At 45.5% G+C, this 24,407-nt stretch overlaps 1 protein-coding gene across 1 annotated transcript in view; it reads right to left on the bottom strand.

The window, feature by feature from the left end:
- LOC147115004 (uncharacterized) overlaps positions 1–24,407 on the bottom strand; it is an 869,491-nt gene that overhangs the window by 500,111 nt on the left and 344,973 nt on the right. The window contains exon 12 of the mRNA XM_085993202.1: positions 15,014–15,097. Within this exon, the coding sequence (XP_085849328.1) occupies positions 15,014–15,097 (84 nt within the window). The remainder of the gene's footprint in view (positions 1–15,013; positions 15,098–24,407) is intronic.

Raw genomic sequence — 24,407 nt, 5'->3', positions numbered from 1 at the left:
CTTTAAGGGTGGCTATCTTTTGTGATACTTTTGAGGTTGCACTTTTGCCCAAACAAGGAGAAGAGTGAAGAATATGTTACGTATATCATTTAATCCAAAAAAGACTAAAGGTAAGAAAATTACATTTATTCTTCATTCATGATGTTCCTCACACTTGCAATTCTTGTAAAACAGTACAGCTGGAATATTCTGCTTGTGTATTGGCCAGCCCACAATTTTTCTGTCTTAAAATAAATGGGGGTGAATTCTCAGCACTACAAAAGGACTGTCTGAGAAGAGGTGAAAGTATTAAAAGATGCAATGGGCTTGATGATGAACATGAGATCATAAATATAGAAACAGAAAAATATTCTGAAGGAAGACATGAACAACAGACCCTCCCGAAAAGAGAGTACCAGAACATAATTCAAGTCTGTGGTATAAATAAGTTGAACGACCCAACAAGCTGAAAAGGCTCAAAACAAATAAATCCTCTGGGTAGATGTTATCTATCCTGGAGTGTTTAAAAACTACCGAGGAAATTTGTGAAGCAATGACAATTATTATGAGGGAGTCGATAGACACGGGGAGATATCAATAGGTTTGAAACAAGCTAATGTGGTGCCCCTATTCAAAAAAAGTCACAAAACAGACACAGGTAACTGCAGACCCATTAGTCTTCAATTCTGTGCAAAGTAATGGAATAAATTGAAGAATTATCTATAATTAGTAAACAGCAGTCAACATGGCTTTAGACGGCGAAAACCGTGCCTGACCAACCTCCTTGATTTCTTTGAGAAAGTGACAACCCAAGTAGACTGTGGTAAACTGTGTTCTATACTTAGACTTCCAAAAGGCGTTTGGTAAAGTTCCATACAAGAGATTATTAATTAAGCTCAAAGCTGTGAGATTCATGGTAAAACTTGGGTATGGACAAGAAATTGGCTGAAGGGTAGAAAACAGTGGCTACTCGTTTAGGGGTCATGTCAGGCTGCAGGTTGGAGGGTCAAGATTGGGACCACTACTGTTTCCAATTAATGACTTGCATGCTGAAACTCATTGGCCCGGATTTTGCAGCCAGTGGCGAAGGAACAGTATGCGACGTTCATTACGGTTACAGCTGCCCGCAAACTTTTTGTAGGCTTTTGCATGGTTATTAGAGATCCTTTTAAACATAATGCCCTCTACAGGGGATCTGTGGCATGTGTGTGAGCAGGCCAAGCAACAACGTAGCTCGTCATCCAATCAGATTGAAGAATCCTCACTGAGACACGCAGGCCCTGATATTAACAGGGAGGCAGGGACGGAGCGAGAGGGACATTTGCGTTCCGGAAACACAGAAGAATGGGTTTCCCCCAGGTCCTGCCGAATTTAACCAGATTGAGAGGCTAGTTGGCTGACGGGCATCGGAGGAGGGAGGGATTGAAAAGGCCGGGGGGTGGGGGAAAATCGGATCAGGTGGGAAGGGTCCGATCGCGGGGGGTGGTATGCAGGTTAGCTCCTCCTGGCCCACAAGCAATGCTGGAAGGACACTTAGCTCTTCCACGCAGCAGTCCTCGCCTCCCTTTAGCTGCCAAGTTTCCCGCAGCCCAGGAAACCCAGCCGGCCAGGGTAAAACCTAAAATGGAGAAATAACCTGAGGCACGCAGCCTCATTCAAATATTTAAATAAGCAACCTACCTCCTAGGAGCGTGTTGCTCGCCCACCACCATCCCCCCCCCCCCCACCCCCCCCCCCGTCAAAACTGGAAGTGGGCATGTTGGGTTAGGTTTTGGGATTGTTAACATTTTTACATCCCACCCGACCCAAACCACCCATTTTTGGGGTTAAAATTCCCCCAAAGGGTCTAAACCAGGAAGTATAAATTAGAATATTTAATTCTATGTAAATTCATGTACAGAAAGTGAAATAAAGAGAGGGAAAGGAACCTGGGATTCAGAAAGAGAGATAAAAGAGACAGGAAGAAGAAAAAAAGCAAAAAAAAAATTATAATTAAAAAAAAATCTCCAACAATAACTAAATTCTGAAGGAATGTCTCCACACTTGTCAAATTAAATTTTCAGTGCCAGAGAGGTAGTTTGGCAGCAATTAAGGCTTATCATGCCATCAAAAATTCACTTACACCTAAATTTTCTGGCATGTTTAGTGGGTAACTAGTGGGCAAGTACCGTAAATTCACACCCTTCATGTATTTTAATGCTGAATCTCTCGGTAAGGTACCAGTGTAGCGAAGCTTGTGGAGGAGCAGGACAAATCGGACAGTAACTTCCTGATTGCCGTGTTTATACTGCGCATGTGTGGACGCCGTAAGTTGCTGTCCGATTTACTCCATAATAACGATGTGCGCTGATAGCCTTACCATTATTCCTATCGCAAAATCCAGGCTAATGTGAATTGGTTAAATTTTCAGATGATATCAAACTCAAAAGGACATTAGAATCAAAGGAAGCAGCCCAGAATCGCATAATGAGCTATACAAAATATATGAGTGGGCCGAACAATGGCAGATGAAATTTAATGCAAAGCATAGGAGCAAAAATGGGCAACATTTATAATTCATGAATAGTGCTGAAAGAGTTATGGATGAAGTTGAGAGAGCCCAAGGAGTCTAGTGGATTCACTGCTCAATGGGGGAGATTTTCAACTGTTCACCTCTCATTTCTTGCCTGAAAAATGGGTGGCCAGCAATTGAAAATCGTGAGGTAATCTTGGTTACCCAATTGATGCCAAGGCCCGCCTGATGCAATTTTCAGGTCCCATTGCTGAGGAAAGGAAGGTGTCATGAGGCGTGAATTTGGTCTTGGGTGATAGCGCAAAACAGGCAATAGTAGTCAGTATTACACCTCGTGGATGGAAAAGAAAATCAGACGGGGTGTAAAATGAGCTCCTGATTCACTATCGCCCAAGAACAATTTCACCCCCCAGTTTGGGAAAGAATGAATTGGAGTAGGAAGTAGTGCAATCCGTATTGAATTCAATAAAGTAAAGATGCAGGAAGGAGTAAAAACATGTATTTTCAGTTTAGAAGGAACAAGAGAGAAAAGTTCAGCACTATTATTAAAATAGGAAAGAAACAATAAATAATAAAACTTGAATTTATATAGCATCTAATCATGTTGAAATGTCTCAAATTGCTTCACACAGCAAATAACTTAAGAAATGCTGTGACTGTTATGTAGATAAACATAGCAGGCAGCAAGAAAAGCTGCAAGAGAAAGAGATAGAGAGATTGGAGGCTAGAGGTGAGAGATTCATTTTTTTTTAAACAACAAACTGTATCTTCTATCCCATCCAGAATGAAATAGAGGGGAAATGAAGGTCCCATGTTTAACTGCCCCCACCTGGCTGAACCTGGTTGGGGGGCAGTTAAAATAATGGGTGTCAGTTCCCCCGACCCCCCAATCGTTCCTGCTTCCTTCAACGCGTGTCCCCATATCAACCTGCTCTTTTGAGCAGGAAGGCAGCGGGGTCCTGTTTTAAATATGCAGATTGGGTTCGATGATATCATCAGGACCTGATCAGCAATATCAACCATTGGCCTGGGTGTGGGGGAGGCAGTGTCAGCTCACCTGTCAGGCAACACCTGTCGGGAGCCAGATCCTAGGCCAGAAGAGGACCAGAATGTAAGTTTGAAATTTATTTTTAGAGTTTTACCCATGCCGGATTCTTCTGCCAATTACACCCTCCTCCACACCCTTAAATATCTGGGCCAAAGTGTTTGATACATGGAAATGAAATCAGATGGAGATGGAAGTGAGCACCAGTGGGGTTGATGGCCTTCTCTTGTCCTGGATATATTAACACAAATATTCAATGCCTTTTCCTTTTCTCTGATTTACTCTCTTACTTATCTAATCAACTCTGTAAATGTTGAGCTGGTGGTTGATAGCAGCTAACAATTATTATTTAGCTGCTCTCATTTTTACCTCTGTTATGTCGATAATGCCAAATTGCCGTTGAAATTATCACATATGATACTGTTCCACTTCTGCCTAACTTAACAAGCAAATCTTTGCAAAACACTCTGGCCTGGAAAATCTATGGGAGCTGACTCAGTCCCCTGCTGTAAGTTCTGTGGCTACCATGCAGCATAGGGCGGGATCATCCAGTGGCAATAGCAGTGGCTGCAACTTCTAACAGAGAATGCTGCAACCTTGATCTTATGACGATGATACTATGGAGTCCACAAAGTGTAACCCTCCTCGCACACACTTCGTGCAAAGCCTCATATCCAGGTAGAATGCTTTGTGCGGCTTTCCAAAAGCTTTCAAAATGTTGTTCCCTATTGGGACATTCCCTTTTAATTATCTCCATTCTTTTAAATTTGAATGACATACTTATTTCCTTTCCCACCCCTAATTTCCTCCGTACAGTCATCCAAATCTTTACCTGAAGTTATGATAATAAGTTGACCTACAAAAATTGAGTGTAGGCATTCCACATACATTTCAGTTTGTCTAAAAAAAAATCATCATTCTGGCGGTAACAATGGAAAAAGAAGAAGCATCAGGAGTCCACCAACAACCAAACTTCACAATCCACCCCAAATTCTGCCAAACTCCAGATCGCCACTTCACATTTCTGCTAAACCTCAGGGTCGCCCTAAACAGTGGTGTCAAACCACAAGAGTACTTCCCTCTGCATGCTGTGAAGTTTCAGAACCACCACACCAATACTGCCAAACACCAAAATCTCAATCCCAGTTTTGCCAAACCCCAGGACCACCCTAGAGCACAGGATTACCCACAGAGCTACCAAAGCCCCAGAGTGCCACCAAGTGTTGCTATTCCCCACCCTCCTCCCCAGTACTGCTAAATATTAGGAGCCTACCTCCAACTTGTACATTTTCCATGCCATGAGGAAGGAGGGGAATTCACCAAGAAAGCTGAAGATGCAAAATGAGCTGCATGGCATCAGTACTGTTTTGATAAATAACTGGAATCGCTTCCAGAAGAAAAAGTAACAAGTACAGGAGAGACGTGCTGCATCTGAACCAAGTAAAAACAGAGATTTGGATGGAACATTTAGATGACCATCGAAAATTATTCAAACGCAATAGAAGGGGAGGGGGTGGTGGCAGGTAGAAAACAGAATCTCAGATGTGATGGATCGTAAGGTAGAAGGTGGCCAACTGGTGAGTATGGAGACAAATACTCAGGGAAACTTGTATGTACTGTACCTGAAATCAAGAAAAGTCAGACAATGGGAAGTATGAAAGGAGCCAACATTGACTAGAGAAGCATTAGAAATAAGACACTGGAACTGGAGGCTGTTGTAACAGTAGGGAACTAAGATGCAGGTGGAATATCTCTGAAATACGAGTTGTCTTTACCATGCTGCAAATTCCTACAAAACATTTTCTTGAGTAACCTACTACCGTGTTGTAAGTCTGAGGCTCAACTTGATGTACTTGGCTAGAGCTTGAATAGTTGCCTTGGGCTTTGCTGGCCATTTGTTCTGTAATGCCTTGGGTTCCTTCTGATCAGCTGTTGCCCATGTCAATTACAACAAACCCCTCCACTCTTTATTTTACATCTAGAATCAGGTTAACGATCTTTCCCTTCACAGTGGATTCCAAAACTAGCTGTTTGTAAACCACATTCCCCTCTTTTTTATTTCTGTATAAAAACTTCAAAACAAAGTGAAACATAATGTTTTGACATTTTCTGAACTAAATGGTGTGAATGGTAAATAATCTATATATATAAAAGGATATGTCTGTCTGTCTGTCTCTCTCTGTCTGTCTCTCTGGCCGGCTATACAATCAAAAGTTATAGAGCATACCTACACATATGTTATATCAAAAGAAAGCTCATCATTAGGGGACTCTTGTAGACGTATTTACTTTTTGCTCGGACAAAAATTGTGCCGACGGTCGGACAAAAATTGTGCCAACGGTATCCAAAAAAAACGTTCAAAATTCCTCTCATTATCCGCTCATTTGCATCGAGTGGGGGCGGGTTCATTGTGTGTGCGGGCGGGCCATCCTACAGTTGAGTGACGTGATGATTGACCAATCCTACAGTTCAGTGACCTGACGGTTCACCAATTGGTGCGTGTGTGGGCGGGCCTTATCATTCTGAACCGAGGTGAGTCGCCGCCATCTTGATTCCAAACTTTTCATTTCTTTTTCCCACTTTCTGCGTGTTTCTTTTCAAATCTACATTTCCAGCAAAAAAAAAGTTGCTTTTAAAACATAAATTGTTTTTAAAAAAAGTTAATTAATTTGTAAATCTTTTCTCTAACATCTAGAATTTTCCTACCTTTCACCGTTTTTCCAGGCCTGTAAGCCTGGGCCTCTGTTGTCCAGCCACGCCGGAGCTAGGCACCACCCGTCGCGCTCAACAAGCGGCTCGCGATCGCCACCATCTTTGTGAAGGCTGGAGGGGGCGGGCCTGAGCCGAGCGTCGCCACCGCCGCCATCTTAGTAAAGGCGGGTGGGGCAGGAGTCAGCGCGCGCTCCTCTTGAAGCCGGCTTGGGTGGGGGGCGGGGCTTGGGAGATCGGGGTTCGGCAGATCGGGGCTCAGGGGGGGGGGGGTGCTCATGAGATCGGGCCTCGGGGGGGGCGAGCCTCAGGAGATGGGGGGGCGGGGCTCGGGAGATCGGGCCTTGGGAGATCAGGGGGCGGGGCTCGGGAGATCGGGCCTCGTGAGGGCGGGGGGCGGGGCTCAGGACATCGGGAGGCGGGGCTCGGGACATCGGGAGAGGGACATCAGGGGGCGGGACATCGGGGGGCGGGGCTCGGGGACTCCCCCCCTCCTTCCCCCTTCCCCCCTCACCCCCTCCTTCCCCCTTCCCCCCCATCGCCGCCAGAGGGGAGAGGGTCTGCTGGCTCCCCCCTCCCTTTCTCCCCCCCACCTCCCCCCCTCCCTCCCTCCCCTTCCCTCCCCCTCCCTCTTCCCTCCCCCCTCCCTTCCTCCCTCCCCCCTCCCCCCTCCTTTCCCCCCCTTCCTTTCCCCCTTCCTTTCCCTCCCCCCTTCCCCCCAGTCGCGCTCTCTCTTCCCCCCCAGTCGCGCTCTCTCTTCCCCCCAGTCGCGCTCTCTCTTCCCCCCAGTCGCACGCTCTCTCTCTCTCTCTTCCAACAACAACATGCCCTCAAAAATCCCTCGGCACCGCCGGGCACTTCAGCTAGTAACTATATACATGGAATGGTTTATTTATTCTGATTATTGTTGATTAAAGTAGAAAAGTGTTTGGTCCTTAGAGGCAGACTCCTCCTATTTCCCCCAACTCCCTCCAATCACTTAACTCACCATCTCTTAGGAATATCCCCAGACCACAATATTGATTATTCCCAGACACATGCATACTCCATTTCCCACAATTACCCCCTCCCACTAAGGTCCCTCCTCTGTCCACATCCTCAGACACTCCAACTCCCACCACTTGCTTTGTCCTGGCACAGATGCCCTCCATTCCCTTGGTAGAAACACTAAGGGGGTGATTTTCATTCAGAAGTCGGGAAGGAGGCGGGACTACAACTTTCGGGTTGTAGTCCTGCCTCCATCGAGATGCGGCCAATCCACGCGATTTTAACTTGATTGACCTTGTTGAGCCCGCCCAGTGGGCTCAGCAAGCCAATTAAGGGCCACCCAGCAACAGGTGACGTCACAGACTGAAATTTCATCTGTCAAAACGTTTTGACAGATGAAATATCAGTGTTTCACAGCTGTTTGAAGCTGTCAAACACTGACAGTCTTACTTCTAACCTGAGTCCTTCTACACAGACTCAGTTAGAAATCTCACCGGCACAGAAAGCTGAAGGCTGTCACTTTTGACAGATCACAGCCATTCTGCTTTCTGTGCCGGTTAGATGATGGACTCCCGAAACCTAAAGGAAGGAAGGCTGTAAAGGTAAGTACAGGTAATTTAAACTTCTTTACACACTTTAGACACACCAAACACACTTACCTTTGCACTCATGCACCCATCACTCACCTGAACACCGACATCTCGACCCCTCCAAGTCCTTCAACCCGACGGCCCGACTCCTCTAACTTGGCGTGGTTTGGAGCCGTCGGGAATCTCACACTTCAAGCTTTAAAATAGGGGTTAGGCTAAAAACTGCTTTTAACTACCTGTTAACAGGCAGTTAACTGGCACTAATCCCTTCCCGCCTCGGGTAGGCGGGTCCCAGTGCGGGGCGGGTACCCGCCTCCTTTGAAACTTACATGGAGGTGGGTTGGGGGCGGGATGGTGTCGGAACCCCGAATTCGGGACTTTAACCCCCCGCACGCCTCCAATCCTGACTCCATGGGGCAATGAAAATCGACCCCTAAATATACTAACAATTTGCAACTAGCGTGTGTTTTGTCAATCACACTTGAGTATCACACTTTTGAACAGGTAGAAATGCATCAATCACCATGTAACAAGTAGCAATGAAAACCACCAACCATGAAGTTCAAAATCTACAGATCAAAAATTGGTCGTCAGGAAATACTACCAATAAAAAAGATTAACCAATTAAAGAATTCCAATCCTTTCAGTCAGGATTCTCCACTAATTTCATTTCCTAAACAAAGTAAAATAACAAAATGCAACATCAAATTTACAAACTTCACTTATTTATTGGATCACATTTTTCATGTTTGAAATGCCTGTAACATTTTCCATCAGAACATAGGAACAGGAGTAGGCCATTTAGCCCTTGGAGCCTGTTCCGCCATTCAATGAGTTCATGGCTGATCTGCGAACTAACTCCATATACAGGAAACTTTCTGGTATCCGGCACTGACGGTACTGACCTGGTGCCGGTCGATCAACACTGCCGGAGAAATCAGCGCTAATGTTAAAATGTACGGAGCTTCTGAGCTCCGTATCTAGCAAAAAACCCTGTTGCTTAGCAACAGCTTCAAAACAGTCGGCGCAGCTTGCAAGTGTCTCTGTAGCTAAGCAACAGCTTCAGCTAGACGCTTGCAGAGCCAGGAATGGAGAAAAAAAGCAACAAAAAGTAAAAAAAGTTATCTGAACCGACTCCGGAATTTTGCCGGTGGATAGAGCATTCCGGAGATTTAACCTCCATTTAAACGAAAGTTTCCTGTACCCGCCTTTGCCTCATATACCTTAAAACCTTTGGTTAAAAAAATCTATCAATCTCAGATTTAAAATTAACAATTGACCTAGCACCAATTGCCGTTTGCGGAAGAGAGTTCGAGGTATCATTCTGGTAAACCTACGCTGCACTCCCTCCAAGGCCAATATATCCTTCCTAAGATGTGGTGCCCAGAACTGCTCACAGTACTCCAGGTGGAGAAGCCAGTGCCCTTTTTGGGAAGTGTCAGTATAGAAGTCATGGAGGTATCCAGAGCCATCACTCTCAACTGGGAGACTCACCAGGTTTCAGAACAGGTCCCAATATAGATTTGTGACTAAAACGCATAGAAGTTTTTTTGATCAACAGCAAGACTAGCCTTTCACAATGTGTGCCAGAACTTGCTGTTTGTAAACTGCACATTTGTGCATTGATGGACTACAAATAAATATCCCCAAAGAAGCATTTAACCCTTAAAATCACTTTCTCAATAATCTATTTTATTTAGCCTAGTAACACGATAATACAATAAGCATAATGTATATTTTGATTTAATTATACAAATTTAAAAGTGTATATATTAACAAACAAAGTAACATTCTACCTCTGTTTTTACCACTCAGTGAATTGTGGACAATTGATTAGGATTCCATTATTTTTTAAATGGTCTACTGTACACAAACAAGAGTATGCATGCAAGACATAATGAGATAGAATGGCCCAGACGTTGCTGAAAAAATGCCGTTATTAATGCGCAAATTAGCCAGCAACTTGTGAAGAGGAAGAGAAACTCCATAAATTGCGAATTGCCGCAAGTTGCTGGCCGGTTTGCACTGCTTTGTCGTTAGCTTCGCAAAAACAGCATCTCGGACTTAAACACCCTGCGATTTTCACAAAGTTGTTGCATTTGCACATTAATTGCCCATTAAACTCACCACAGAAAGTTAAGTCTAGTAATTTACGGCACTAAATTACTAGACACGGTGCTACGGATGCCGATTCGGGTCCAAAATGGCGTGGTGCAGGCTGCGCCGGACGCCAATTTGGGTAGGTCGTTAGCGTGGGGAGCATACGCTGGAAGTACGCAGAGTATGCAGATCATGACATCAATCAGCGTGCAATGCTGATTTGATGCCTGCGCTGTCATTTTCGACCTCAACCCTATAGCTAATGCCCTCTCTTAAAGACGCAGAGCTGAACATATGTTCAGCAGCAGGAAGGACCCCCCACCAGCACTATTTAAAGGGATCATTAACTGCTTTCAGGTTAGTTGCTGATTGATTCCTACTGGCTCTTGGTGAGTTTGTAAAAGTGTTTGGTGGTCTGTTATCTTATTTGAAGTTGCTGAAGTTTCCAGGGAGTGGTATGACAGGTTATTTCAAGGCTTCTGCTCAGACCAGTTGCTCCCAGACTTGGGTGCAGTAGTTTGTATCCACCTTGTCCTGCAAGAGAGTGAAGTGTGTCAGTGAGTGTGGTGCAATGTGTTTGGGTGATGTGCCTATCATGGTTGATGGTAAGATGTGGGTGTGTGGCTTGCAGCAATACTAAGGGGCCGATTTTCCCGCAGGTATGGAGAATTGTCGGGTTCCCCGAATGTCGGGGTTCCCACACGAATGTAAATGGGTCTGGTAGATTGATGCAATTTTCCCTCAATTGGCCAATTCATTTCCAGCGTGTGGGAACCCTTGCTAATTGACTATTTCCAGTCAGAAAGCCCCACAGTATGATGTCATCATTCGTGGTGCTTTTAAAGTCTATAGCAAGCATTGCAACCTCTGCAGGCTTCCATACGAACCACACAGGATGGCAGAGGAGCCTGCAGCAGCTGTGGCCAGTGCCATACCCCGAGCTGCCTACAAATTCGACGAGGCTTCACTGCAGGCATTATTGGATGGGGTGAGGGCCCACAGGGAGGTCCTCTTCCCTAGGTCAGGGAGGAAGAGGCCTCCCACTGAGACCAAGGCTGCATGGATGAAGGTGGCAGCAGATGTCAACTCGCTGGGAGTCACCAGAAGAAACTGGATACAGTGTCGGAAGCGATTCCATGACCTTCAACGTACAGGAAAAGTAAGTATGAAGTTTCCATCACCCTCAAACTGATCCCCTTTGCCTTTCCCCACCAGCACTCAGCTTCAGCACTCTCTTCCTCCACATCCCACTTCACAGTCACATCCATGCACCCTTACCCATTCCCTCTCTCTCTATGCTCACATTCACGTAACTATTCCACCATGCAGCCCTCATACTCCCTTTCACTCTGATGCTTTGAGCACAACTGACAACACACAGAGAGGGTCCTTGGTCTTGCAGCCTCACACCATCTTTGTCTCCCTCTAAGTATTTATGCTATGCAATCTCTACACTCACTCCTTCATTCTCACTCAAACTCCACTTGTCTCCCTCATTGCAGGAAAAGAGAGCTCACAATAACAGAGAGCGAGCCAGGACTGGAGGAGGCCCACCCTCAATAGCCCATCTGACCCCCTGGGAGGAAGGAGTCCTGGAAATTGTCGGGGCTGACGTAGCTGCGAAAGCTGGGGAAGGAGAGACAGGGGCAAGCCCGCAAGCTGGTGACAGAATAGTTTTCCATCTCTCTCATTGACATAGCATGAGTCACTGTTATGATTCTGAAGCTACATCATTTGGACTTATGAACATCTGCAAAATCCAATGTGCATGTTGCATTTGCATGTTGATTTATCATTGGCCCACAGGCATCTGTAAGGAATACCTATTATATTCACGTGATCACATGCTGCGTTGTCATTGGCCTACAGGCATCTGTAAGGACTGCTATTGTTTAGAAGACCCAGTAGGGGTCCTAACTCCATCTTGTCCACACGGTGCTGTATGTTTGAGATCACAGACCTGATGCTTCATAAAAGAGTTTAAACTGTAATACCCCGTTGTCCTGCAATTTATTAGTTTTGTACAAAGTGTGCAAAACAAGACATGGTGTCAGAACAGGGATTTGAAATGGACATCGTTGGAGCTCCCTTACCTCGAATGAATTGGGAATCTTTGAACTTACATAGAGAATGGCGCAAGTTCAAGCAACACATGCAATTGGTGTTCTCGGGTCCATTGAAAAGCAAAGGGGAGGAAGAAAGATGCAGCTATCTACTCCTGTGGATCGGAAAAAAAGGGAGAGACATTTTTAACACATGGTCTCTCACCGCAGATGAAGCAAAGGTACTGAAAAGTTATTTTGACCGTTTTGAAGCATATGTGATGCCCAAGACAAATACGATATTCGCTAGGTACAAGTTTCAGGAGAAAGTACAAGGAGCTAGTGAGTCGTTTGAACAGTTCGTGACTGAGTTAAAACTGCTGGTAAAAGACTGTGAATATGCCGATAAAGATGAGATGGTCAGAGACCGCATCGTGTTTGGAATACATTCAGTTAAAGTGAGAGAGAAACTTTTGAATGTTGGGTCCGGGCTAACGCTGAACATAGCTAGATCACACGAGATAGCCCAAGCACAGTTGAAAACCATAACCGGCGCCACAAGCAGTTCGTGTGAACAGACAGTCCACGCAGTTAATAGACACACACCAAAGAACACCGCCCAGAGAGCGTGTTTCAGAACAGAAAGAACAGAGAGAGTTCTAAAAATGAGCGACACAGACATAAAACGCTTCAAAAACTGTGGATATTGTGGAAACAAGATGCACGGGGAAAAGGTGCAATGCCCTGCCAAAGGAAGGCAATGTGCTAAATGTGGCAAACGGAACCACTTTGCTAAAGTTTGCAGGACTGTTTTTGGATGAGCAGTACACACAGTGAGTGACAGCCAAATGCCAGATAGAGAGCCAAATGCAGAGGAACTGTTTATTGATTCTGTGTCACAGAAAAAACAGATTTCAGAGACTGAGCAAGCCTTTGCCGATATTGAGACAGGAAAACAGGGCAAAGAGCTTAAGTTTAAACTAGACACTGGATCTCAGGTTAATGTAATTCCTCTGAGTATCACAGCTTGAAGGATGAGTGTGAGCTACAGCCCACCTCACGCAGACTGATCGGCTATGGGGGTGAGCAGCTCATTGTAAAAGGCACATGCGTGATGAAATGCAAGTACAAAGAAAGCGACATGATGTTGGACTATTACATTATTGACACTCGAGCACCTCCAGTGCTAGGTCTAAAGGCATGTTTAGACATGGACCTCATCAAGCTAGTGCTATCATTGACAGCACCAGTTGAGAAGCAGACAGTCATGGAGGAGTTTGCTGACGTTTTCAAAGGAATCGGACTATTCCCAGGTGAATGCACTATTCACCTTGACCCAGCAGCAACCCCTGTGGTTTGCCCACCAAGAAGGATACCCCTTGCTCTACGTAGTCGCCTGAAGGAGGAGCTGCAGAGCATGGAGAATACAGAAATCATCGTCCGGGAAACAGGAACGACAGAGTGGGTCAACGCGTTAGTAGTGGTTGAGAAACCACGTACAGGTAAGCTCAGAGTCTGTCTCGACCCCAGAGATTTGAACAAGGCTATCAAACGCCCTCACTACCCTCTACCAACGCTAGATGACATCACACCCAAGCTAGTGGGAGCACGTTACTTCAGTGTAATGGACGCACGATCAGGATACTGGACTATCAAGCTCACGGAAGAGTCATCTAAGCTAACAACGTTCAACATACCATTTGGACGCTACCGATTTCTGCGTTTACCATTTGGTCTTATCTCAGCTCAGGATGAATTCCAGCGGAAGATCGACGAAACCTATGAAGGCCTCGACGGAGTAGTCGCAATCGTAGACGACATCCTCATCTATGGCAGGAATAGAGAGGAACATGACAGGAACCTCCGTGCGATGCTACAATGATCACGGGAAAAGGTATCCGGCTCAACCCCGAGAAAAGCATAATCGGAGCCACCGAGATCTATCATTTCGGGCATCGCCTCTTAACTGATGGCATTAAGCCGTATCCAGAGAAAATCTCCGCCATCAAGATGGAGCCGCCGAAGAACCAGCGCCAGAAGTGCTGCATCAGAAAATCTGGGTGCCCTCGCTGCCATGTTGCGCCATCTTCACTCTTCCTGTAGGTCACACACTCCTCTACAAAAACTTCCAGCACCTGCTGCAGCCAGAGTGCACCTTTAAGAGGTGCAGGCTGGCTTTAAGAAGTGCAGGCTAGCTTTAACTGGTGCTAGCCTCGCACGAACTTGGGCCCATTGCTGAGTCGTGCAGCCACTCTGCAGCACGTTCAGCACTGGGCTGCACGGCACAATAATTATAATTAGCAGGCAGCATGAAGCTTGTGTGCTGCCTGCATTACTTTCCACGGACGCGGGTTGATTGCCCCCCAAAGTGGGCACGAGGATCACGATGCGCAATCAAATTTTAGCCCCAGCAGTGTGAGTACCCTTTTAGCGATGTGATAATTGTTAATGACTGCCAATCAACCTCTCTTGCCCATAAAATTATCAATTATAAGTGTGGAGTCTCAATCTTTCAGGTTGTGAATTGTTTTAGGAGATTTTAAAAATGTCAAACTTTAAATTTAATTTTTTTTTCTTACTTTTGTTTTCTCTCTCTCTTAATCCAACCTTTGTTTCCCTCTCTTTATTTCTCTTTCTGTACCTGATTTGACATTGAATGCACCCATTCTAAATTCACCTTCCTTCTCAGTTCATCCTCTGTTTATTTCTCAATCCTTTAATCTCATTGGTTAAGGAGATACACTGTTTGTTCTGTTGTTCACCAAGGTCCCAGATGCCCTGTTGCCCACGCTGCACCTTTATCAGCTCGCACTTCCAGCAACTTTGTGGGTAAAATTCTTTAAAATCTAACATGAACAAGTGTAACTAACAGGGCATGCCGCGAGATGCCCTGCTCCAGCAAAATCTGGACCATTGTAAAATTTGATGGATAATATGTCCTTATCCTAACCATTACACAAACTGTTTTATAAGATTAAAGCATGAAACTTAACAACCAATATGTCATGAAAAAACATTTTAAAGTTTATTTATTCATAAAATGTATTACCTCTTCATAGCAGGCAGAGTATTGCTTTTGGGCCACAACTAGCTCTTTTTGCAAACTACACAGTTTACTTTCTTTCTGATGAATCTATAAAACAAAAAGGAATATAATTCAACAGTACAATTTTTCTTTTGAGGTCTTTACACTCCCAATCTACAAATACCCTGCTCATCTATGCCTAGGTTAATACTATACTTTTTCTATACAAATAGTGAAAATAATTCACTGCTGAACAATGGACTGCATTTTTATTTTCCAACGTTTCAACTCACATAAAAAGTGCACAAATTCCCTGTTTCTTTTCAGAAAGATAACATGTCCGATGTAGTGACTAATAACCCACTCTATATGCTGAAAGTTTACCTATGGTTTCAATAACAACTTTAGAAATGCAATTTTTCAGAATGTGACTCAGTCGGTGTAAATTAGATATTAGTTTCTATCAGCACACAGGGTGAATGAACCATTCAGAAGATCCTGCAATAACTGCGCCTTTAGCAGCATGAAAGGCTTTTATTTCCCCATTTTCTAAACACAGAAAAATGTATCCCAACAATTCAGAATATTGAATGTCTTATGGGAAGTGAAAGGTCATTTGTAACTGTCCACAGGATTGATGGAGTTAAGATAGCTCCTTGACCTTCACCCTGCACTCATGAAATATAGTCTCAGATGACAGAGCATAATGCAAGTTTTTGGAGACTGTCCTTTTCATTCTATATCACATTGTAGGTTTGTTCCTATGTGTGCTTTATAATTGTATGTCAAGATTTAATTACCACTACTCTTTACTACCGTCATTAAACAGCAACCAGTCTTTTAATACTGCTCAAAGTCTGTAATTTGCATGAATTCAAACATTTCTGTCCTCTTTTTGTTATTATTTTTAAGCTGATCCAGTTGAATAATTGCTTTAGGGGCCTATATAAACATCAAGGTCACACCTAATGAATATGTATCTACTATTTAAAATGATGAACATAATCTACACTAGAAACTAAGTCTACAACCTTTGTACTGTATTTCAAACATAGCTGACCTGTAAACATATAAATAATTTTACATAATCCAGGGGGAAATCTTAATATATTGGAAACAGCAAATCACAACAAAAACATTTAAATTTTGTTTATTTGAGATCAGTGAGTTATTATATGCATTCATAAACATAAATTCTGTCAGGCGGAAATAGTTTATCACATGAAATATGATCGTGATGAAAGTAATATGTTTAAACAAAGCACTATTCTTCCTTTTTTTGATAAAGAGCCTTAAACACAAAATTGAAACACATTTTGGCCTAGAAATTCGATACTTTAACGCAGGCCGTTAAGGCCGATTTTGTGGAAAAAATGGCCGCCATATCGGGCAGGGCGACAGCGCTGCCGTTGCCTGCGCTGGCCGTAAGTATTTTAATTACCAGGAGTGTGACGTCAATCATCGTGCAATGCCGAATTGACGCACGTTCAACGATTTTCGACCTCGCCACTGCTCTTACCACTTTCTCCAAAGCACGCCCGTGCGTGCAGCCGCTGACAGCGCAGAGAGCCGGGAGAAAGCTGTAGTGCACAGTAAACAGCTGCTGAGATAACATGAGAGCTCAGACTCTGTAATTGGAGTGAAAACTGCTTCCAATGAGATGCATCAAATCTCACCCCTGGGTCAGTCAAACATTACAGGAGGTAAATACTTTTAAAATAAACTGTACTGTATTACAGTTGTAAGAATCTCAGGACAAAAAATCAAAGCTGCATTTCCTGAAATTTTATACAATGGCCCAGAAATTTGGGTCGGGGGCTTCCCGCGGGTGTAAGCCCCTGACCTGCACTTACCTTGCGCGCGGGCCGTTGAGCTGTGGGCCCGTGTGGGATTCCGATTCTGGGCCTCCTCCAACTGCCAGCGCGCAGTGCTTGCATATCCCAGGGGCGCAGTTAGTTCGATGCGTCCCCTGGGATCACGTGGGCCATGGAGAGCCAATGGTAGCAGGGAATGCTTCATTCATAAGTTTGACAGGACCTGTCAAACCTATAAATACTATAAGCCCCAAAACATCACTAAATCTTCAAATCATTTTTTTTTTTAAAACATCACATTTTAAAAATAAACTATAAATTACATGAAATAACTATATTAAACAAAACAATAATATAAATTTTTGAAAAAATAATTTAATTTTCTAATGGGGCTAAAAATAAACTTACCTATCTTTAAAGTATTTAAAAATAATAAACCTGTGGAAAAAATGTTTTCATTTTAATTAATTCACCACTTACCTTGTAAAAAGCAGGCCTTGCACCTGCTTTTTAAAAGTGTAACTCCTGGAGACTTACCCTCCCGGGAAAACCTGCATAAAAAACGTAAGTTCGATGTGCACGCGCTGCGTCTCCTACGCATGCATTCCACCTCTGAACCCCTTCTTTCAGGGGAACGGAAGTGCCGGTTTCCCGCGCATGCGCAGTGCATGCACGAAACCGGCACTTCCATTGGGCTTACGGGTGAGTACCCCATGCGTACTCACCCGTGGAGACCCGAATTTCTGGGCCATTGTGTTTTCTAGTTTAGGAAGTAATAAAATAATATGCAAAGTTGGGAAGTCTGTTTTTAAAAGGCTTAACACCATATTCTCACCAAGAGTTCTTCAAAAGTCTGCTGTTGTTAAAAATTTAACTGAACTTTCTTCTGCACAATTTACACCAGTAATCTCCTGACCAAGAGGTTCATGTTTCCCTTTTTAAATTTATTTCAATTGATTTCTCATGCAACAGTTTAACGACATCTATGTCACAGACTCTCCAGATCTGAGCCTGTGCTTCAAGACCCACTCACCAGGGAATTAATCCCCTCTGTGATCTGCAGGCTAGTGCTCTGTCACTGCTAGCTGCAAGATGGTGCACCCACACCCCACTCCCCCTCCAGCACCATGGTGGAGCACAAACCTCCACACAGCAAACATCTGGGTGAAACATCTGTGGACCTACAGAGTGATTATTTGCACGGCGTTTTTGATTCCACCTCTGCGCATGTGCGCCCGTTTGATACTGCGCAAGCGCACTCGTTCCAGTCACGCATGAGCACTCGATCCGGCTGCCCATGCGCAGAACCAAACAGTACGGCGGCTGCAGCCTGCACTGCCACATTTTCCTCAGCTCCATGCAGAGAAGGTCAGGGGATCGGATGTGGGGGGAAAGAGGAGAGGGGATCGAAGGGGGGAAGAGAAGAGAGGATCGAAGGGGTGGGAGGAGAGGGGATCTAAGTGGGGGGAGAGGAGAGGGGATCAAAGGAGGGAGGAGAGGGAATTGAAGGGTGAAACGAAGGGGCGAGCAGAAAGGAGATCGAAGTGGGGATCAAAGAGGAGAGAGGAGAGAGGATTGAAGGGGGGAAGAGAGGAGAGGGGATCGAAGGGGGGGAGGAGTGGGGATGGAAAGTGAGGGAGAGAGACAGGAGCTTGGAAAAGGAGGAGCTCGGAGAGGGGGGTGGTTAGGAACTCGGGGGAGGTCAGGAACGTGGTGGGGGGGTGGAGAGAAGATCAGGTGTTAGAAGCTTGAGGTGCCTAAAAATGTATATGGCTACACGAATCATACTGTGTTTAAATGACAAGTAAGGGGATTGATTAAATTTTGTTTTCTTGGAAAACATGCATTAGAATTTGAGACAGTCTTTTTAATCAGTTAGATTAGGTGAAGCATAAACATTCCACACAGGGGCCTATAGGATCGCCCTGCCAGGCTAGCTGGCTGTTGTTTGTAAGTTAGGGTTTTGACTTTGTTAGTGTATCTTTAATTTGGCCAGTGAAGGCCCAACCTATGTTTCTTCCATTATTACTAATAACCATATTGTAATCTCTACAGATAGAATTTGGAGTTTGTTTAGCCGAACTGCTTGCGAAGATAATTAAAAGTTAATTAGGAAAACACATAGAATGAAAGGAACTTGAGGAGGCTAAGGTATCCATCTTAGAATGGGCCATTTGCTAGATAAAGGTGAGATAGTGACTGGCTAAAGTGCAACAGCTCTGGCTGGGGCCATGATTAAGAGGGACAGGGTCAGAGTTGTACTTGCTGGGTCAAGGAGGATAGAGACAAGAGAGATAAGACACAAATTCCAAAGGAAGAACCGTCAGAAAGATTAAACAATAAGACAAATTGGATGAAGTAATGAGATCCCCTTTTGGGGAGGGCTTTCATCCAAGAATCGAGACAAAGAACCTGATGTGTTATTGGATGATGAGGTTTTAGAGGAACCTCTATAGGCTAAATGGTCTTGTCAATAATTTGGCCTCAGGCCCACCCCTTAAAAGAGAATAAAAGTGACACCCCGAGTGCCTTTCCACACAGACGGTGGAGGGGAGAGCCGATCAGAAGTTGCAAAGAGAAGTTGGGCTGGTCGAACACTCGAGAGTGATCCCACGCTCATCATTGAAGGCCCGAGAGAGAGAGAGAAGCCGGAAGCCAGAGAACTGTTCACGCACACCAGCCATCTGTCCGATCGGGTCCGGTACCAGCTGCTCGTCACGGTCGTATGTTTTTGCTGTATTACTAGTGTGTTATATTCCGTCCTAAACTCCGATTAAACACAATATACCCACCATATTGGTTTGCACTCGATCCTGTTTAACAGAGATACGCGAATCTCGACACAGGAGCTCGGGGAAAGGTCAGGAACTTGTTGCGGGGGGGGGGGGCACGATGAGAACAGTGGGGAGAACACGATCCAGGTCTAAGGTGGGGGAGGGGAATGAGAGCAAGAACATGATCCAGATGGGATGTTAGATCACGTTCTCCTGCCCTCTGTTAGGCCTGGATCACGATCTTCCACGCCCACTCTCTTTACACCTGCACCACATTCTCCCGACCTCTCCTCAAACCCCGCAGACTGCAGCGGTTCAAGAAGGCAGCTCACTACCAGCCTCTCAAGGGCAACTAGGAATGGGCAATAAATAAATGGATTTTAAAAAATGAGAGCGTATTCTGTGTTGGTCCTACAACATGCCTAACATTATATTTACTCGACTATTCCAATGTTCTCCTGGTCAGCCTCCCATCTTCCACCCTCAATAAACTTGAGCTCATCCAAAACTCTGCTGCACGTATCCTAACACGCAGCAAGTTCCTTTCACCCATCACCTTTGTGCTTGTTGACCTACATTGGCTCATGGCTCATGGTCCACCAACAACGTTCCCACGATGCTGTCTGGAGGTTCTGCGCAGGCTGCTTATCGGCTTTTGAATGGGAGATTTTGCATGTGTGAAATTTTGAATTGGCCGCATTGCCCATTAAAGGGAGTGCGCACCCCCCAAAAAAATTAAGGGGAACATTGTCCACCAACACCTTGATTTTAAAATTCACAACTTCTTGTTAAAATCCCTCCATGGCCTCATCCCTTCCTATCTGAACTCAGCAGTGTGAGTGCTGCAAGTGCTCCTAGCCCAAGAGGGTGAGCCCTGTCTATTCTCAGAAAGCAGTAGTGTTAGCACTGTGAGCTCTGCAGCCTGGCTGTCACAATGAATGGATCAAATTACACATTCTAGACAAATTGTTGGGTGGGTTTTGTCCTCCAAGGGGACCAATCAGAAATCTAGTGTTGTCCTCCAAAGAGACCAATCAGAAATCTGGTGTTGTCCTCCAAGGGGACTAATCAGAAATTTGGTGTTGCAAATAGACATGACCATGGACCTATGGCAGCTAGTGAAGATGGGAGTAACAGGCAGTCTGGTACCAGTTTGTGAACCCCACACAAGACCCAGACAAATGTCCGAGAAAGTAAGAGGGGAGCAATGGACAAACAAATGCCTTCTAGTGTGCCACAACAGACAATGCTCTAACCCTCCAAAACGGACCCGATAACTCCTGACCCAGCAAAACCCAGGAGACTTCACCAAATTATCCCAAACAGCACATTGCCCGAGACCGCCGCACCAATCCTTTAGATGCAACCTTTGGCCTCCTGCTGAGGTTACCGCCGGAAAGAGTGCGTTGCACAAGAGATTCTGCGCTCCGCTCATTTAAATCAGCAGGCAGCAACAGCCTGCGCTCTTTTTGCTGGCAGCCGTTAACCATAGCCCACGGTGGCACCGCCCATTAATTAAGCTAAATGATAACTCTCAATTATTTACACAGTTCATGGACACCATTAGATTCTCATTTAATCCCTAGAAACTTTTTTTTCCAAATTCAAAGTAAAACTAAAGAACCTATATTTAATGTTGTGGCTCCAACCACTTACTTGACCCTATGATGGTGGGATAATAAAAACTGTTGGCGATTATGCACAGGGGAACAGTTGCAATCTTACTTTTGGTAAACAATGTCTTGATGTGTGACCTGAGTCAACTTTTGATTGATGATCTTATTATTTAGGGAACTATTAGGCCGCGATTTCGCCTACCTGGGCGGCTTCATGGCGGGGGTGGTGGGTGGAGACCCCGCTGCTGAGTTGATCCCGCTGAAAAATAAGATTTTACCGTAACGGGTCTTGTTAAGCCCGCCCTGCGCGTATCCCAACCCTATTAAAAGGTACAGGTCTGGTGACGTCATCGGATGACACAATTCTTGCCGGCATATGTAAAGGGTCTATGGCCCCATTTGCATTCACTTGTGAGTTCAGTTAATGCATTGCTGTCAGTGTGTACAGATGTGCATAATGTCTTCCCATCGTCAAAGAGTAGCGCCTCGCTTCATCATCTTGTGGAGGGAATGAGAGCACGTAAGGAGGTTCTCTTCCCTACGGATGGGAGGAAGAGGCCTCCCCAGCAGACAAAGACAGCGTGGCTGCAGATAGCGCAGGAGGTGACAGGGATGTCAGTTGTGGTTCGAACCTGGGTGTAGTGCCGCAAGAGGTTTAATGATCTTCTAAGATCAGGAAAAGTCGGTATAAAGCCACACTTACCTTGATGCTACTGCGCCTGTCATCACATCCCCACCACTCTGCATTGCCAACCCTCCTCCTACATACCGTTACTCAACCCACCATCCCTTGGATGTTCATCCATCCCTCGCTCTCTCTCTATCTACATTATCACATCCCCATCTTACTATGCACCCCTCACACTCACCCTCATCGTTATGCAATGACATCAACTAACAACACAAAAGGAGGCAACTTGGTATTTGTACCCCACTGCATTCATATTCTCCCTCTAAAGATGTAACCCATCCATTCCTTACATTCATTCCATCACTCTCACTCAACCTTCTCTTCCTTCCCTCCTTGCAGGAAAAGAGAGCCCACAATAAGAGGGAGAGGGAGAGAACCGGAGGAGGACCTCAATGCATGGCCTTTTTTACCACAGCAGGGGAAGCAGCACTGGATATAGCAGGAGTGGTCGACCAGCCGGAAGTGGGAGACAGAGAGAGGGACTTATTAGAAGAACCTGGTGACATAATTATGTTCCATACACTTGCATGTCTTTCATCAGTCACTCATATGGGGTCTGATGTCACCAGAAAATGAATGCTCATCATGTGGCTATGCAGTCGACATCTGATATATTTAAATGCTGTCTTTACTCTCCCACAGGTCCATGAAGAGGCCTCCCCCCCACAGTCCAGAAAGAAGAGCAACAAGACTCCTCAGAGAAGCCTCCTGCCTGAGGGAGCAGCGTCACCTCATACACGACAAGCCAACACCAGCGCAGAGACACACACCACAGTGGGTTTCTTGCGAGATAGAGTAGTGTTGTCATCTGGTGTATTTCACATCACAGGTGAGCAAGAGCAGATGGTGGAGACAGTGACAGCAGTGGAGACTCCTCATCGGAAGGCACAGGAGTCTCCTAGCTCTGCTCAGCTGCATGCAGATGCTGCGCCTCGGGGGCCATCCAGGAAGAGGGCAATCCTGGAGCTGCAGGAACAAGTGCAGGAGGCTCTGACAGGTTTCTTGACCGCGGTGACTGCGAATGTGCAGAGAATGGAGGAGTCCATCTCCAACATGAGCACCACCATGGTGCACTCACTGGCAACTATAAGTTCCTTCATGGATAGGATGGCCACCTGCATGAAGGACGTAACATGCCAGTCTCATGACAACATGGTTTCACTTCAAAGTAGTTGGGCATCTATGGAGGAGAGAAACCAGAGGCTTGTAGACGCCCTTTCTAGAAGGGGTGTCAGTATAGACGAGGGCCCTCATGGCCCCACGGAAGTGCAGCAAGCTGCTCTCAAGCTCCTTGCTAGCAGGGAAGTCCGGGTGGCCCATGAGATGATGGTGGGAGGGGACATGGAAGAGGGGACTCCTCTCCAAGCGCTCACACTTTCACCCCCTTACCAATACCTCGGTCAGACTCCCCGGACAGTGATGGCCAAGTCTGCCCCTGCACAGTTGCAGGAACAGCAGACTTTGGCGGGGCCCTCACGGGCTCGTAAACCCAGAGGACGACCGCCAAAGGTGTCTAAGCAGACGCAGCAGGGAGTCGAGGAGGCTGTGTCTACCTCTGCTGAAGCCGCAGGGTTGCAGCACATAGAAACGCTCGGAAAGAAAGATCCCACACAAATAGTCACAAGGGTAGTCACACGGGTGTGTTTTTGATTATTAATGTTATGTTGAAATTCTATGATGTAGCTGTAATAAACCATTTATTTTTCAATATTTGCAGTCAGTGACTAATGTGTGTGCTCAAATGGAAGTGGCAGAGTGAACGGTCAGGGCTCCTTTCACATCCACCAATGGTGGTGAGTGAAAAAAATAACATGGTCATTATTGCACTGCTCTGTTGTTGATATAAGGTAATGACAGCCTGCGTACGCCTGTGGCAGACACATGTGTGGTAAACCACTGTTATTGTTGTTCACCGTTGTTGTTGTTGTTGCACACTGTTGTACCTATGCATGCCTCAGCTTGTCTCTGCTGGCTCCGCCCCTGGCTCCACCCACAGGCCCAGGTATAAAGGTGACTGCTCTGCAGCCCCCTGCCTTCTTGGAACCCAGTCAACCATGAGAGGCATGCTCTGTTCTTTGCTAATAAAAGACTTTTAGTTACTCTCCTAACTCTCCGTCTTTTATGAGTAATTGATAGCGCATCAACATGTCTGAGCTTTTAAAGTAATGTAAATGTGCCATTGATTAGGGCATCCCTGGCGTCACGGGCAACAATGTGGTCACGTACTGCTCGTAATGGCACCTCCGCCTTCTCCAAGTCTTCCTCATCCTCGTTTTCAGAGTCATGCTGCTCCTCCTCCTCCTCCTCCTCAGAGGATGTGCGCTCTGCATCATCTTCCTCATCCAGTGCTATTCCTCGCTGCTGCACTATGTTGTGCAGGGCGCAGCAGACCACGACAGTTCTGGAGACCCTGGCTGGTGCGTATTGAAGAGCTTCTCCAGATCTGTCCAAGCATCTGAAGCATATTTTCATCAATCCTATTGTCTGCCCGATGACACTTCTAGTGGAGATGTGGCTTTGATT

The sequence above is a fragment of the Somniosus microcephalus genome, chromosome 7, assembly GCF_052327205.1.
Source record: "Somniosus microcephalus isolate GS21.2 chromosome 7, FLI_Smic_1.0, whole genome shotgun sequence".
In the NCBI taxonomy this organism is placed as follows: Eukaryota; Metazoa; Chordata; class Chondrichthyes; order Squaliformes; family Somniosidae; genus Somniosus; species Somniosus microcephalus.
The sequence above is the reverse complement of the archived record's forward strand: the minus strand, read 5'-3'. Positions and strand labels throughout refer to the sequence as shown.